Here is a 15222-nt window from a genome sequence, read left to right as displayed (position 1 = left end):
GTAGACACCTATTGTTTCTGTTAGTTTTCTTATTATTATTCATCCTAGTTCTTCCGCCATTGAAGTCAATGGCAGCCCATAGAACCGTACGTAGGAAAGTTATGTAATTTGGCACACATGTAGAGGACAGTCTCAGAAGTTACTATAGCAACTTTGGTGTGTCTGACTCAAACCCTCTAGCGCCACCAACAGTCCAAAAATCCACTTATGTTCATGCTCATAACTTCTGACCTGTGAGTCCTAGAAACTAAATTCTTGTTTCATCTGAATCCTTGGTTCATGATGATTCAAATGCACACATTGATGTCATTTGTGTCATGCACATCTTTCCGCCATTTTGAATTTTCCGTAAAACCTACTTTTTCGAACTCCTCCTAGAGCGTTTGTCCGATTTGCATGTCCTTTGGTATCTAGCATCTAGAGACACCCCTGACAAAAAGTTATCAAAAGCTTTTTGATAGACCAATGCGTTCTCGTATACCGTGACAACATATACGGCGGCGAGCACGCCAAAACGGACGTGAGGCCGTATCTTCGCAACACTTTGGTGTATCAACACGAAACTTGGTATATGTCATTACAGTCTTGAACTGAGGGTGCCTGCAACGTTTCGTCACAGCGCCACCTAGTGGTCACGAGATTCGAAAAATGCTTATTTTCGCTTATAACTACTTCAAACTTGAGTATAAAATCATAAAGGTGGTCTTGTTAGATTCCTTGAGGCATGTCGAGTCAAACGATACCAAACGGTTTTCGGTCGGCCATTTTGGGTATCGGCCATTTTGAATTTTCTCATTAAGTTCAGTATTTCACAAACAGAATGGCGTATCGCTACGAAATTTGCCATGGTTCATCAGTGACATGTTCTGAGCGCACCTATACATCTTTAGGACGGCGCCACCTAGTGGTCAGGATATGTAAAGAAATTGTTGAAAATCTTTATATCATTTGATTTATTTGCCACACTGACATGAGACTTTACTCTAATGATTTCTTGGCTCGTGCCGAGTCCGACTGTACCAAATATGTTAGAGTCAAACCTACTTCCTGTCGGCCATTTTGAATTATATTGAACACTTACTTTTTCGAACTCCTCCTAGAGCGCTTGTTTGACTGGCTTGATTTTTGGTACGCATCATCTAGAGACACTCCAGACAAAAAGTTATCAAAAGCTTTTCGGTAGACCTATCCGTTGTCGTATAACGCATCAAAGAATGCGAGGGCGAGCACGCCAAAATGTGTTTGAGCCTGTATCTTCGCAAAACTTTTGCGTATTGATATGAGACTTGGTATATGTCATAACAGTGATGACCTGAGGGTGCAAGCACCATTTCATCACACTGCCCCCTATTGGTCACGAGATATAAAAAATGTACATTTTCGCTTATAACTACTGCAAACTTGAATGTAAAATTATGAGACTGGTCTTGTTAGATTTCGTGAGGCATGCCGAGTCAAACGATACCAAATGGTTTTTGGTCGGCCATTTTGTGTGTCGGCCATTTTAATTTTTTTTCTTTAAGTTCAAGTATTTCATAAACGCAATTGCGTATTGTTATGAAACTTGGTATGGTTAATCAACAACATGTTCTGGGAGGACTTGTAAACTTTTTGGCGCCCCCTAGTGGTCAAGAGATTTGAAGCTATATCTCTGCATCTCTTTAACGTATTTACACCAAATTTGGTGGGAGTCATCACAATCAAGACCTGAGTCACAATTTATTGTTTGGTCAGTGCCCCCTAGTGGTCAAGTCATTTAAGGCTATATCTCCTTATCGCTTTATCGTATTTACACTAAATTTGGTATGTGTCATCACAGTCATGACCTGAGGCACCATCTATTGTTTCGGCACAGCGCCACCTAGTGGTCTCAAGATACGAAAAATTGCTATTTTTTCATAAAACTAATGCAAACTTAGATCTTAAATCATGACAGTCATCATGTATGAATCATTTTTTGCCATGTTTGGCTTGACCCCGGTATCGCTGCTTGCAGCTATATTATTAGGGGTCAAGCCCCGAAGGGGCGTAGAACCCTATTGTATTTGTTAGTTTTCTTTTTATAATAATTATTATTATTATTAGTTATTCTTCTTCCGCCATTGCGGTCTATGGCAGCCCATAGAACCGTACGTAGGAAAGTTATGAAATTTGGCATACTGATAAAGGACACTCCAATGTGTCCACACAGCCAATTTGGAGTCTCTATGTCTAACCCACTAGCGCCACCAACAGTCCAAAGTTGGACTTATGTTTTTGCTTATAACTTCTGATCTGTAAGCCCTAGAAACAAAATTCTTGCTTCTTCTGATTCCTTGGCTCAAGACGATTCGATTGGACCCTATGACATCATTTTCCGTCATGAAGTTTTTTCGCCATTTTGAATTATTCGTAAAACCTACTTTTGCGAACTCGTCCTAGAGCTTTTCCCCGATTTCCACGAAAATTGGTATGCAGCATCTAGAGACACTCAAGGCAAAAAGTTATTAAAAGAATTTCGATAAACCAATCCGTTGTCGTATAGCGCGTCAACAAATTTTACATAGAGCGCAAAAAAACAGATTTTAGGCTGTATCTTCTCCAAACTTAGGCCTATTGACACAAATCTTGGTACTTGAGATGCCAGTCAGGAACTGAGGGAGCATGCACAGTTTCGTTGCAGCGCCACCTAGTGGCCAGACGAATGTTTTATAGGCCTATAACTTTGGCTATGATCATCATATTTACAAGGGACTGGTTTCCTTGGAGTTTTGAATAGTTGCCGAGTCCAACGATACCAAACATGCCAGGATTTGCCTTACGGTTAACCCTGTGCGGCAAAATAGTGCTTAAAAAACACGCGCGAATATCTCCGCGACCGTAATTCTGATCGACTCAAAAACACCATAGGAAGAAACTAACCTTACCTTCTGAACAAAAAGTTCTATTGGCGTTATATTAAAATTTTCATCAGAAATGACCGAAAAATGCAAAAAACGAAAAATTACCTTTTAAATTTTGTATTTTTTACACATAAATGGTTATAACTTCGCAACGAAAAGAGATTTTTTTCACCAGATTTGATACGCTGATGTACGACCACAGTCTGAGGCTACACAAAAAAAATTGCTTGCTTGCACCACTAGTTGGCGTTATAATTGAACAAAACCTGTGATATCAAGCCAGCCCTATGGTCATACAACTGTTTCTTCACTAAACTAAAGTGTATAGTCATAAAACTAGCTCGATGTAACGTAATCATGACCTGAAGTTGCATGCACAATTTTGTCACAGCGCCACCTAGTGGTTTTGAGATAGAAAATTGAAAATTTTGCCTAAAACTACTGCAACAACACATCTAAAACCACAAGTCATCATGGATTATTCATTTCATGGCTTGGATTATAATCACTGGTGGATGTCAATTTACTGTCTAGCAACCAATGAGAATACCTTATCAACTGTTTTTGCAAGAGCTATATCTCTTCATCAGAACAGCGTAGAGACATGGGGGTGGGCTCTTTTGACTCATTAACACCACAGTAACATTTTGTGAGCTGAGTATTACCACTGCAAGCACCACTCACATTTCCTTCAGTGTTCTAGTTGTCAATGCTCCTCAAGACGTGAGGGAGAGATTTCACTGAATAAGAACACAGCTTTTTTGCTGATTACTGTTATATTAATTTGTCTGAAATCAGGAGGTTTTGCTAGGTTTTTTAAACTGCTCATCCAGACTCAAGTTTACCTTCTTCTGTGCCCTTTTTGGCTTGACCCCGGCATTGCTGCTTGCAGCTATATTTAGGGGTCAAGCCCCGAAGGGGCGTAGAACCCTATTTAGGGGTCAAGCCCCGAAGGGGCGTAGAACCCTATTGTTATTGTTAGTTTTCTTATTATTATTATTATTCATCCTTGTTCTTCCGCCATTGAAGTCAATGGCAGCCCATAGAACCGTACATAGGAAAGTTATAAAATTTGGCACACATGTAGAGGACAGTCTTAGAAGTTACTATAGCAACATTGGTGTGTCTAACTCAAACCCTCTAGCGCCACCAACAGTCCAAAAATCCACTCATGTTCATGCTCATAACTTCTGACCCGTAAGACCTAGAAACTAAATTCTTGTTTCCTCTGAATCCTTGGCTCATGATGATTCAATTGCACACATTGATTTCATTTGTGTCATGCACATCTTTCCGCCATTTTGAATTTTCCGTAAAACCTACTTTTTCGAACTCCTCCTAGAGCGTTTGTCCGATTTGCATGTCCTTTGGTATCTAGCATCTAGAGACACCCCAGACAAAAAGTTATCAAAAGCTTTTTGATAGACCAATGCGTTCTCGTATACCGTGACAACATATATGGCGGCGAGCACGCCAAAACGGACGTGAGGCCGTATCTTCGCCAATCTTTGGTGTATCGACACGAAACTTGGTATATGTCATTACAGTCTTGACCTGAGGGTGCCTGCAACGTTTCGTCACAGCGCCACCTAATGGTCACGAGATTCGAAAAATGCCTATTTTCGCTTATAACTACTTCAAACTTGAGTCTAAAATCATGAAGGTGGTCTTGTTAGATTCCTTGAGGCATGCCGAGTCAAACGATACCAAACGGTTTTCGGTCGGCCATTTTGGGTGTCGGCCATTTTGAATTTTCTCATTAAGTTCAGTATTTCACAAACAGAATGGCGTATCGCTACGAAATTTGGCATTGTTCATCAGTGACATGTTCTGAGCGCACCTATAAATCTTTAGGACGGCGCCACCTAGTGGTCAGGATATGTAAAGAAATTGTTTAAAATCTTTATATCATTTGATTAAATTGCCACACAGACATGAGACTTCACTCTATTGATTCCTTGGCTCGTGCTGAGTCCGACTGTACCAAATATGTCCGAATCAAACCTACTTCCTGTCGGCCATTTTGAATTATATTGAACACCTACTTTTTCGAACTCCTCCTAGAGCGCTCGTGTGATTGGCTTGATTTTTGGTATGCATCATCTAGAGACACTCCAGACAAAAAGTTATCAAAAGCTTTTCGGTAGACCTTTCCGTTGTCGTATCACGCATCAATGAATGCGAGGGCGAGCACGCCAAAATGTGTTTGAGCCTGTATCTTCGCAAAACTTTTGCGTATTAATATGAGACTTGGTATATGTCATAACAGTGATGACCTGAGGGTGCATGCACCATTTCGTCACACTGCCCCCTACTGGTCAGGAGATATAAAACATGTCTATTTTTGCTTATAACTACTGCAAACTTGAATGTAAAATTATGAGACTGGTCTTGTTAGATTTCTTGAGGCATACCGAGTCAAACGATACCAAATGGTTTTTGGTCGGCCATTTTGTGTGTCAGCCATTTTGAATTTTTTCTTTAAGTTCAAGTATTTCAGAAACACAATTGCGTATTGTTATGAAACTTGGTATGGTTCATCAGCAACATGTTCTGGGAGGACTTGTAAACTTTTCGGCGCCCCCTAGTGGTCAAGAGATTTGAAGCTATATCTCTGCATCTCTTTATCGTATTTACACCAAATTTGGAGGGTGTCATCACAATCAAGGCTTGAGTTACAATTTATTGTTTGGTCAGTGCCCCCTAGTGGTCAAGTCATTTAAGGCTATATCTCCGTATCGCTTTATTGTATTTACACTAAATTTGGTATGTGTCATCACAGTCATGCCCTGAGGCACCATCTATTGTTTCAGCAGAGCGCCACCTAGTGGTCTCAAGATTAGAAAAAAATTCAATTTTTTTCATAAAACTAATGCAAACTTAGATCTTAAATCATGACAGTCATCACGTATGAATCATTTTTTGCCATGTTTGGCTTGACCCCGGTATCGCTGCTTGCAGCTATATTTATTATTATTATTCTTCCTCTTCCGCCATTGAAGTCAATGACAGCCCATAGAACCGTACATAGGAAAGTTATGAAATTTGGCACACATGTAGAGGACAGTCTCAGAAGTTACTATAGCAACATTGGTGTGTCTGACTCAAACCCTCTAGCGCCACCAACAGTCCAAAAATCCACTAATGTTCATGCTCACAACTTCTGACCCGTGAGACCTAGAAACTAAATTCTTGTTTCCTCTGAATCCTTGGCTCATGATGATTCAAGTGCACACATTGATGTCATTTGTGTCATGCACATCTTTCCGCCATTTTGAATTTTTCGTAAAACATAGTTTTTCGAACTCCTCCTAGACCGTTTGTCCGATTTGCATGTCCTTTGGTATGTAGCATCTAGAGACACCCAAGACAAAAAGTTATCAAAAGGTTTTTGATAGACCAATGCGTTCTCATATAAACTGACAACATATATGGCGGCGAGCACGCCAAAACGGACGTGAGGCCGTATCTTCGCAAAACTTTTGTGTATCGACACGAAACTTGGTATATGTCATAACAGTCATGACCTGAGGGTGCCTGCAACGTTTCGTCACAGCGCCACCTAGTGGTCACGAGATTCGAAAAATGCCTATTTTCGCTTATAACTACTTCAAACTTGAGTCTAAAATCATGAAGGAGGTCTTGTTAGATTCCTTGAGGCATGGCGAGTCAAACGATACCAAACCGTTTTCGGTCGGCCATTTTGGGTGTCGGCCATTTTGAATTTTCTCATTAAGTTCAGTATTTCACAAACCAAATGGCGTATCGCTACTAAATTTGGCATGGTTCATCGGTGACATGTTCTGAGCGCACCTATAAATCTTTAGGACGGCGCCACCTAGTGGTCAGGATATGTAAATAAATTGTTTAAAATCTTTATATCATTTGATTAAATTGCCACTATGACATAAGACTTCACTCAATTGATTCCTTGGCTCATGCTGAGTCCGACGGTATCAAATATGTCTGAGTCAAACCTACTTCCTGTCGGCCATTTTGAATTATATTGAACACCTACTTTTTCGAACTCCTCCTAGAGCGCTCGTGTGATTGGCTTGATTTTTGGTATGCATCATCTAGAGACACTCTAGACAAAAAGTTATCAAAAGATTTTCGGTAGACCTATCCGTTGTCGTATAACGCATCAAAGAATGCGAGGGCGAGCACGCCAAAATGTGTTTGAGCCTGTATCTTCGCAAAACTTTTGCGTATTAATATGAGACTTGGTATATGTCATAACAGTGATGACCTGAGGGTGCATGCACCATTTCGTCACACTGCCCCCTACTGGTCACGAGATATAAAAAATGTCTATTTTTGCTTATAACTACTGCAAATTTGAATGTAAAATTATGAGACTGGTCTTGTTAGATTTCGTGAGGCATGGCGAGTCAAACGATACCAAATGGTTTTTGGTCGGCCATTTTGTGTGTCGGCCATTTTGAATTTTTCTTTAAGTTCAAGTATTTCAGAAACGCAACTGTGTATTGTTATGAAACTTGGTATGGTTCATTACCTACATGTTCTGGGAGGACTTGTAAACTTTTCGGTGCCCCCTAGTGGTCAAGAGATTTGAAGCTATATCTCTGCATCTCTTTATCGTATTTACACCAAATTTGGTGGGTGTCATCACAATCAAGACCTGAGTCACAATTTATTTTTTGGTCAGTGCCCCCTAGTGGTCAAGTCATTTAAGGCTATATCTCTGCATCTCTTTATTGTATTTACACCAAATTTGGTGGGTGTCATCACAATCAAGACCTGAGTCACAATTTATTGTTTGGTTAGTGCCCCCTAGTGGTCAAGTCATTTAAGGCTATATCTCTGCATCTCTTTATTGTATTTACACCAAATTTGGTGGGTGTCATCACAATCAAGACCTGAGTCACAATTTATTGTTTGGTTAGTGCCCCCTAGTGGTCAAGTCATTTAAGGCTATATCTCTGTATTGCTTTATCGTATTTACACTAAATTTGGTATGTGTCATCACAGTCATGACCTGAGGCACCATCTATTGTTTCTGCACCGCGCCACCTAGTGGTCTCAAGATACAAGAAAATTACTATTTTTTTCATAAAACTAATGCAAACTTAGATCTTAAATCATGACAGTCATCACGTATGATTCATTTTTTGCCATGTTTGGCTTGACCCCGGTATCGCTGCTTGCAGCTATATTTATTATTAGTTATTCTTCTTCCGCCATTGCGGTCTATGGCAGCCCATAGAACCGTACGTAGGAAAGTTATGAAATTTGGCACACTGATAAACGACAGTCCAATGTGTCCCCACAGCAAATTTGGAGTCTCTATATCTAACCCACTAGCGCCACCAACAGTCCAAAATTGCACTTATGTTTTTGCCTATAACTTCTGACCCGTACGTCCTAGAAATTAAATTCTTGTTTCCTCTGATTCCTTGGCTCAAGACGATTCGATTGGACCCTATGACGTCATTTTCCGTCATGAAAATTTTCCCGCCATTTTTAAATATTCATAAAACCTACTTTTGCGAACTCGTCCTAGAGCTTTTGCCGGATTGCCTTGAAAATCGGTATGCACCATCTAGAGACACTCAAGGCAAAAAGTTATTAAAAGAATTTTGATAAACCAATCCGTTGTCGTATAGCGCGTCAACAAATTTTACGTAGAGCTCAAAAAAACGGATTTGAGGCTGTATCTTCGCCAAACTTAAGCCTATTGACACGATACTTTGTATTTGTGATGCCAGTCAGGAACTAAGGGTGCATGCAGAGTTTCGTCACAGCGCCACCTAGTGGTCAGACTTATGTTTTACATGCCTATAACTTTGGCTCCGATTGACATATTTTCACAGGACTTGTTTCCTTTGAGTTCTAAATAGTTGCCGAGTCCAACGATACCAAACATACCCGAATTCGCCTTACGGTTAACCCTGCGCAGCAAAATAGCACTTAAGAAACACGCGTAAATATCTCCGCGAACGTTTTTCCGATCGACTCGAAAACACCATAGGAAGAAACTAACCTTACCTTCTGAACAAAAAGTTCTATTGGCGTTATATTAAAATTTTCATCAGAAATGGCCGAAAATTGCAAAAAACGAAAAATTACCTTCAAATTTTGTGTTTTTTACACATAAATGGTTGTAACTTTGTAACGAAAAGAGATTTTTTCACCAGATTTGATACGATGATGCATGAGCACATTCTGAGGCCACACAAAAAAAATTGTATGCTTGCACCACTAGATGGCCTTATAATTGAACAAAACCTTTGATAACAAGCCAGCCCTATGGTCATACAACTGTTTCTTAACTAAACTAAAGTGTATAGTCATAAAACTAGCTAGATGTAACACAATCATGACCTGATGTTGCATGCACAATTTTTTCATTGCGCCACCTACTGGTTTTGAGATGGAATATGGTATTTTTGCCTAAAACTACTGCAACAACACATCTAAAACCATGAGTCATCATGGATTATTCCTTTCATGGCTTTGACTATAATCACTGGTGGTTGCCAATTTACTCCCTAGCAACCATTGAGAATACCTTATCAACCGTTTTTGCAAAAGCTATATCTCTGCATCAGAACATCGTAGAGACATGGGGATGGTCTCTTTTGACTAATTAAACTTGTTGTAACATGATGTGACAACTGCAAACACCACTCACATGTCCTTCAGTGTTCTAATGTTCCATGATTGTCAATAACAGAAGGACGATTGCAGTAGACAAGAACTTAGATTAATTTTGTTGATAACTTTTTTGTTTTTTCATCTAAAATTATTAGATTTACCTAGGTTCTTCAATCTGCTTATCCAATCTCAATTTTACATCCTTTTGTGCCCTTTTCGGCTTGACCCCGGCATTGCTGCTTGCAGCTATATTATTTTAAATGAGTTCATACACATTCACAGTAAACAACATTTACTGTATCTAATAAACGCTTTAATTCTCACTGCAAAAACATAATGTTTTGGACCCTATTTGTGGAAAGTGCTTGAGGAAATTTCTAACATTGTTTGTCGACTGTGGACAAATCACTCCCTTCAATCTCAACTCACAAACACAAAAGCTGTTTAACAATAAACCACAGCCAATTCACCTTAAAACCTCCAAAGCTTCTTCTGGAAATTACTGTTTATGCCTAAAAGCAGTCGCTTATTTCTTTTTTATTGGCATACCATATGGTTTATTGAGAAAGGAAAACCCATTTCAGTTTGTGGCTATGTAAGCGTCTAATGCAGCCTGGGTTGCGTGTTTTTTTGTAGGTAAGATGAAAGTGTTGTGTTTAAAAGCCGGGTGGCTCTTATCACATGCAGATTCTTACAGAGTAATGCGTCTGTGTCCTGTGGTGAAGCTCTGCATGCAGCACTGAATGTCAGAAGTGTTTTACTGCAGCTCGCTGTGCGGCCGACACAAACGTTAAACTTCATTATGTGTTGTCTTGAGGGCCGAAGGGCCGCTGGGGTGTCAGGGGAAAATACTGTATATCTCAATATATCACAGAGACATTCTGTGTTGTCATCTATTCTTACTGCCAGTGTGAATGTGGACGTCATCATGAAAAGATTGTCAATAATTCCTTCATCACTGATACATCTTTAAACGTTACAGAATATTTACATCTATCTGTCTGTCTGTAATCTAAAAAGTTGTTCTTTTGATGTCTCAGATATTTTTCATTGGAAAGACCCAGAAATTTCAGAAAATGTCTTCATAATGCTGCTTTCATACCAGACGCGAATAAAGTGTTAAGCGCAAGTGATTTACATGTTAAGTCAATGCAAAGACATGATAGACATCATGCCACGCAAATGACATGAACTGACAAATATACATGCTGCGTTAAACAATCAGGAGCTTGCTCTAGTATTGAAGTGATTACGACGTAGCGAGCGGAGGCAGAAATATGGAACAACAACATATATATATATATATATATATCAAATTAGTGTTGGGCAATATGCCCCATTTAGAGATTGTCAGCCTGTGAGATCGCCGATACACTATATTTTTTAAGACTACAAGCTAACTAAAGCCGGCAAATTTAGCGTATTTGCATCTGTTCAAGCGTCCAACTTGGTGCGAACAGCCCGATTTATTCGCATCTGGTATGAACGCACAGTAAGATATTCAGGAGAGATCTTAATCAGAAACCAATATTACCCATCGCATTTGTTTCTATTTTATTTCTCCAATGTAATTTCAATTTCACAATAACAAAGGGCGAAGCTTTCACTCAAAAAAATGAACTTTCACTTTTGTCAATTTTTCTTAATTCTTTCATGTTGTGATAACTGAAAAAAAATCAATTTAACAATGTGAACTTAATTTAATCTAGTTCATTCAACAAAAAGTGTGTTTTGCTAGCTTTACTTAAAACTTATTTGTTCAGCCAACATAAAATTGTTGCATAAATGTAACAGATTAATAAAACCAATACAGTCTTGCATCTCATTGGCTGAGGATTTTGCAGTGTATTATGGGTAATTGTTGTTCTGGCAGAATTGTTGTACCCTCTTGCAGAAGTGTAGCACTATTAGATAGGTACCTGAGTAATAAGTGGCCAAGTATGAGTTAATTAACTTGTTCTGATATATTTTAGAACAAATCAAATGAACGGTTTGAAATGCAACATTGTGTTTCAAATATGTTTTTGATATGTTATATTAACTGTATTAAAAAAAAATGTTTATTTGATAAGTTGTACTTAGCAACTGCAGTTTGATTTTTTTCTGTGTTATGGACTTATTAAATACTAATTAAAGAGGGGTGGAGTTTATAAAATGGCATTCTTCAAAAAATTTTGTCATCATTAATATTTTTATGTACAATTAACTCAATTTTTATTTGTTGACTCTACTAAGGTTTGTTTAGTTTACTTAAACTTCTTTTGTAAAATGAACTAAATTATTGTTTGTTGAGATTACTTAAACAAATTACGTGGAACCTGTTGACATAATATTTTTAATTAAACCCAACACTTCATTTTTTTAGTGTATGACTTAATTAAGGAGAGTTTAATGTGAAGATTAAGTCACTAAGGGGCGGTTTCCCAGACAGGGATTAGACTAGTCCTAGACTAAAATAAATGTAAGAGCTCTTCAAACTGAAAAAAACTTGTACTGACATATCTTAAAATACATCAGTGCTCTTTGTTTTGCCTCAAAATGCACACGAGTAATGCTTTTAGTAAGGCACTTTTGTTAAAACTAGTAATATTTTCTAATTAATCAAAGTCTTAAGCTAATCCCAGTCCGGGAAACCACCCCTAAAAGGGCGACAATTACAAGTGAGACAAGGGACGAGACATAAAACAGGAATTTCTCTGGATTTACAAACTTTTGGGATAACGTAAGTACACAACTGCATTAAATTTATCACACTGTGCAAGTGGTTTTTGAATATTTTACAAAAAAATTACACATTGTGGCTTTAAATGAAACAACTGAGAACTCTATCAAATCTCATGAGCTATGAAAGAGCAAACTATGAGCAATATCAGATCAAACCCCCTTAGGACCTTTCATACAGACTTTAAATGAAATTTCACTCCAATGCAAATTCCAAACATACTTTATCCATCAAAAAATCAACACTTCTCACATCTAAAACATAAAGTGTCTCTCACCTGTACACGAGTGTGTCGTCTATGGTGCTGTTATACTGAATCTGATACATTCTGATGCCAGGAATGTGACGTTCCGATGGCCAGTGGATCACTGCCGAATTGGAAGTCAGGTCCTCAACCACAACCCTTTTGTTCTGGGACTTTGTGTCATTGTTGCCAGATTTGGTGGAGGTGGTGATGTCAGAGAGGCCCGGGTCCGCCTCCTTCATGTGTCCCGTGTTATTCACGAACAGCGGTAACGGAATCATGGTGACCTCCACAGCGGCCGTCGCGATCCCGGCCGCGTTAGATGCGACACAGTTGAAAGCCCCGCTGTCCTTCAGGGTGGTTATGAGGATGTCCAGAGTGCCGTTTTCATACAGAATTGTACGAGAATTATTGTGCACCAGTTTGCCATCCGGAAAGCGCCAATGTATTGCGGGTTCGGGGTCGCCCATCGCTTTACACTTCAATGTGACCCCCTGACCTTCCATGACGTAGGATTTGGTCACCTGGTGTTTGGTGATCAGAGGGGGCTCACATATGAACTCCTCCTCCTGGATAGACCAGAAGTATTTATCCATCAGATGTTCTGGAGAAGCGCAGGTCTCCAGATCGTCTTCCCTCGTCAAGCGACGCAACCAGAGCAGCTCACAGTTACAATGAAGAGGGTTGCCGCCAAAGCTCACGGTCAGCTTGGATGAACTGGACATCTTTGGGTCGGACAGCACCTGGGCGTGCTGGAACAGAGTGTCGGGAGGCAACTTCTGCAAGCGGTTTGACGTCATATCCAACCGTACTAACTTTGTGAGGAGCGTGAAGGTCCCTGCTCCGATGTGATCGATTAGATTATGATCCAGGGTTAACGTGTTTATATTTGCCATCCTGGCTATGGCCTCCCACGGCAATGTCCTCAGGTTGTTGTAGGACAAATCTAAGTCCTCTATGGTGGACACAAACTCGTCGAAAGAGGACACCTCCACCTGGTGAATCTGATTATTGCCCAGTATAAGGTGTCTGAGGTTGATCAAACCCTTCAGCTGATCGCTGTAAATGACGGTCAGGCGGTTTCCGTCCATGTGCAACGCTCTCAAAGATTTAAGTCCCACAAAAGCGTGCGGAGCGATCTGGCTGATGGTGTTGCGTGACAACGTAAGATGCACCAGACTCGTCATGTTCATGAAGTCTTTCCTCCGGACGGCCGTGATGAAATTGTCGGTCAGTCGAAGCTCTACGGTCTTGCGGTCGATGGTCGGTGGCACGAACAGAAGTCCAGTCTTAGCACACAGTAGGGTGAGTGTGGGTGAGATGGTCTGACAGATGCATCGACCCGGGCAATGCTGAGCCTTCACCAGCGCACCAAACACCAACACATAAATCACAAGCCTCTCCATGATACATCAGCTTCCGGATCCTGCAAAAACAAAACAGAGACACATCAGACCTCAGGCTTCAAACAGTTGTGCTGTTTAGGGTCAACATGAAAAGCCACAAGGACATTTCACACTATCACAGTTTGAACAGGAAATTTAACCAGGAAATATTTTACTGTGGCTGCATCTGAAACCGCCAACTTCCAATACTAAATAGTAGGCAAAAAGCATGAGCAAGGCAAGTATTATGTCCAAATTTATACTTTTTTTTTTTGAAAAACAGTAGGTGACAGGAACCCGGATGACATATTACATCCGGCAAGATCCTAAAGTGTTCATTTGATGGACCATTTACTATCCCATGAGCCCCCGGGAGAGGAGTTATCCATCGAAAAAAAGATGGAGAGGCGTAGTTTTATACAAAAATGCCCGAAAGCGGCTCTATTCAATTTCAATACATATATTAAAGACAGGGATCTCTGAAAGCCAATGTTGACATTTGAAATCACCTAAACAAACACGCCCCTACCCCAACAGAATCTGGACCTTCTTTTGATAGACCTGCCCCCCCACACACAACCCAGACCATGATGTCGGTTAGTAGACACGCTCCTTACAGCTGATTGGCTACAAGTGTGTTTTATAGTCAGCTGACTTCCTTTTCCAAAGTGTTTTTCAAAAATCACGCACAACGCCTTTAAACAGCTGTCCTTTCAATTGCGCTTGTTTAACATCATTTAAAGGTGCAGTGTGTAAATTTTAGTGGCATCTAGTGGTGAGGATGCGAATTGCAACCAACGGCTCAGTCCACTGTTCACCGAAACGCATAGAGAAGCTACGGTAGCCGCCACAGACAACTTAGTAAAGAAAGTTTGTCCATTAAGCGCTGTTGTAGAAACGTGGTGGCACAAAATGACGACTTCCACATAAGGGGACTCGTGGTGTACGTAGATAAAAACTCATTCTAAGGTAATAAAAACATAACGGTTCATTACGAAAGGTCTTTATACACCCCTGATAATAATTTCTGTCAAGAGACTGTAATGGTTTTGTTCTGTGTTTACTTGTGTTCTGTGTATTTTTGTATTTTGGACTTTTATTTTGATACCCTGCTCTGTTCTGACTTTTATTTTGATATTCATCATGCCATGTCACAGTTCACATTTCCTGTCTGTCTGTATATAAGTCACTTCCTGTTCACCTGTTCCTGGCTGAATTATATATAGTAAGCCTGTCTGTTACCTGTCTGAGACCTGTTACCTGAATTCTGTTTTTGTTATCTGTTTATCTGTTTAATCTGTTACCTGGATCTGCCTGTTTTTTGACCTGTGCCTGTTACCTTGGATTTTGATTGTTACTCTGCCTGCCCTG

At 39.9% G+C, this 15222-nt stretch overlaps 1 protein-coding gene across 1 annotated transcript in view; it reads right to left on the bottom strand.

The window, feature by feature from the left end:
- LOC129438718 (leucine-rich repeat and fibronectin type III domain-containing protein 1) overlaps positions 1–15222 on the bottom strand; it is a 223917-nt gene that overhangs the window by 21601 nt on the left and 187094 nt on the right. Inside the window, exon 3 of the mRNA XM_055197575.2 lies at positions 12500–13892. Coding sequence (XP_055053550.2) covers positions 12500–13872 — 1373 coding nt within the window. The 5' untranslated portion in view covers positions 13873–13892. The remainder of the gene's footprint in view (positions 1–12499; positions 13893–15222) is intronic.

Source organism: Misgurnus anguillicaudatus, unplaced genomic scaffold (genome assembly GCF_027580225.2).
Source record: "Misgurnus anguillicaudatus unplaced genomic scaffold, ASM2758022v2 HiC_scaffold_33, whole genome shotgun sequence".
Classification (NCBI taxonomy): domain Eukaryota; kingdom Metazoa; phylum Chordata; class Actinopteri; order Cypriniformes; family Cobitidae; genus Misgurnus; species Misgurnus anguillicaudatus.
The sequence above is the reverse complement of the archived record's forward strand: the minus strand, read 5'-3'. Positions and strand labels throughout refer to the sequence as shown.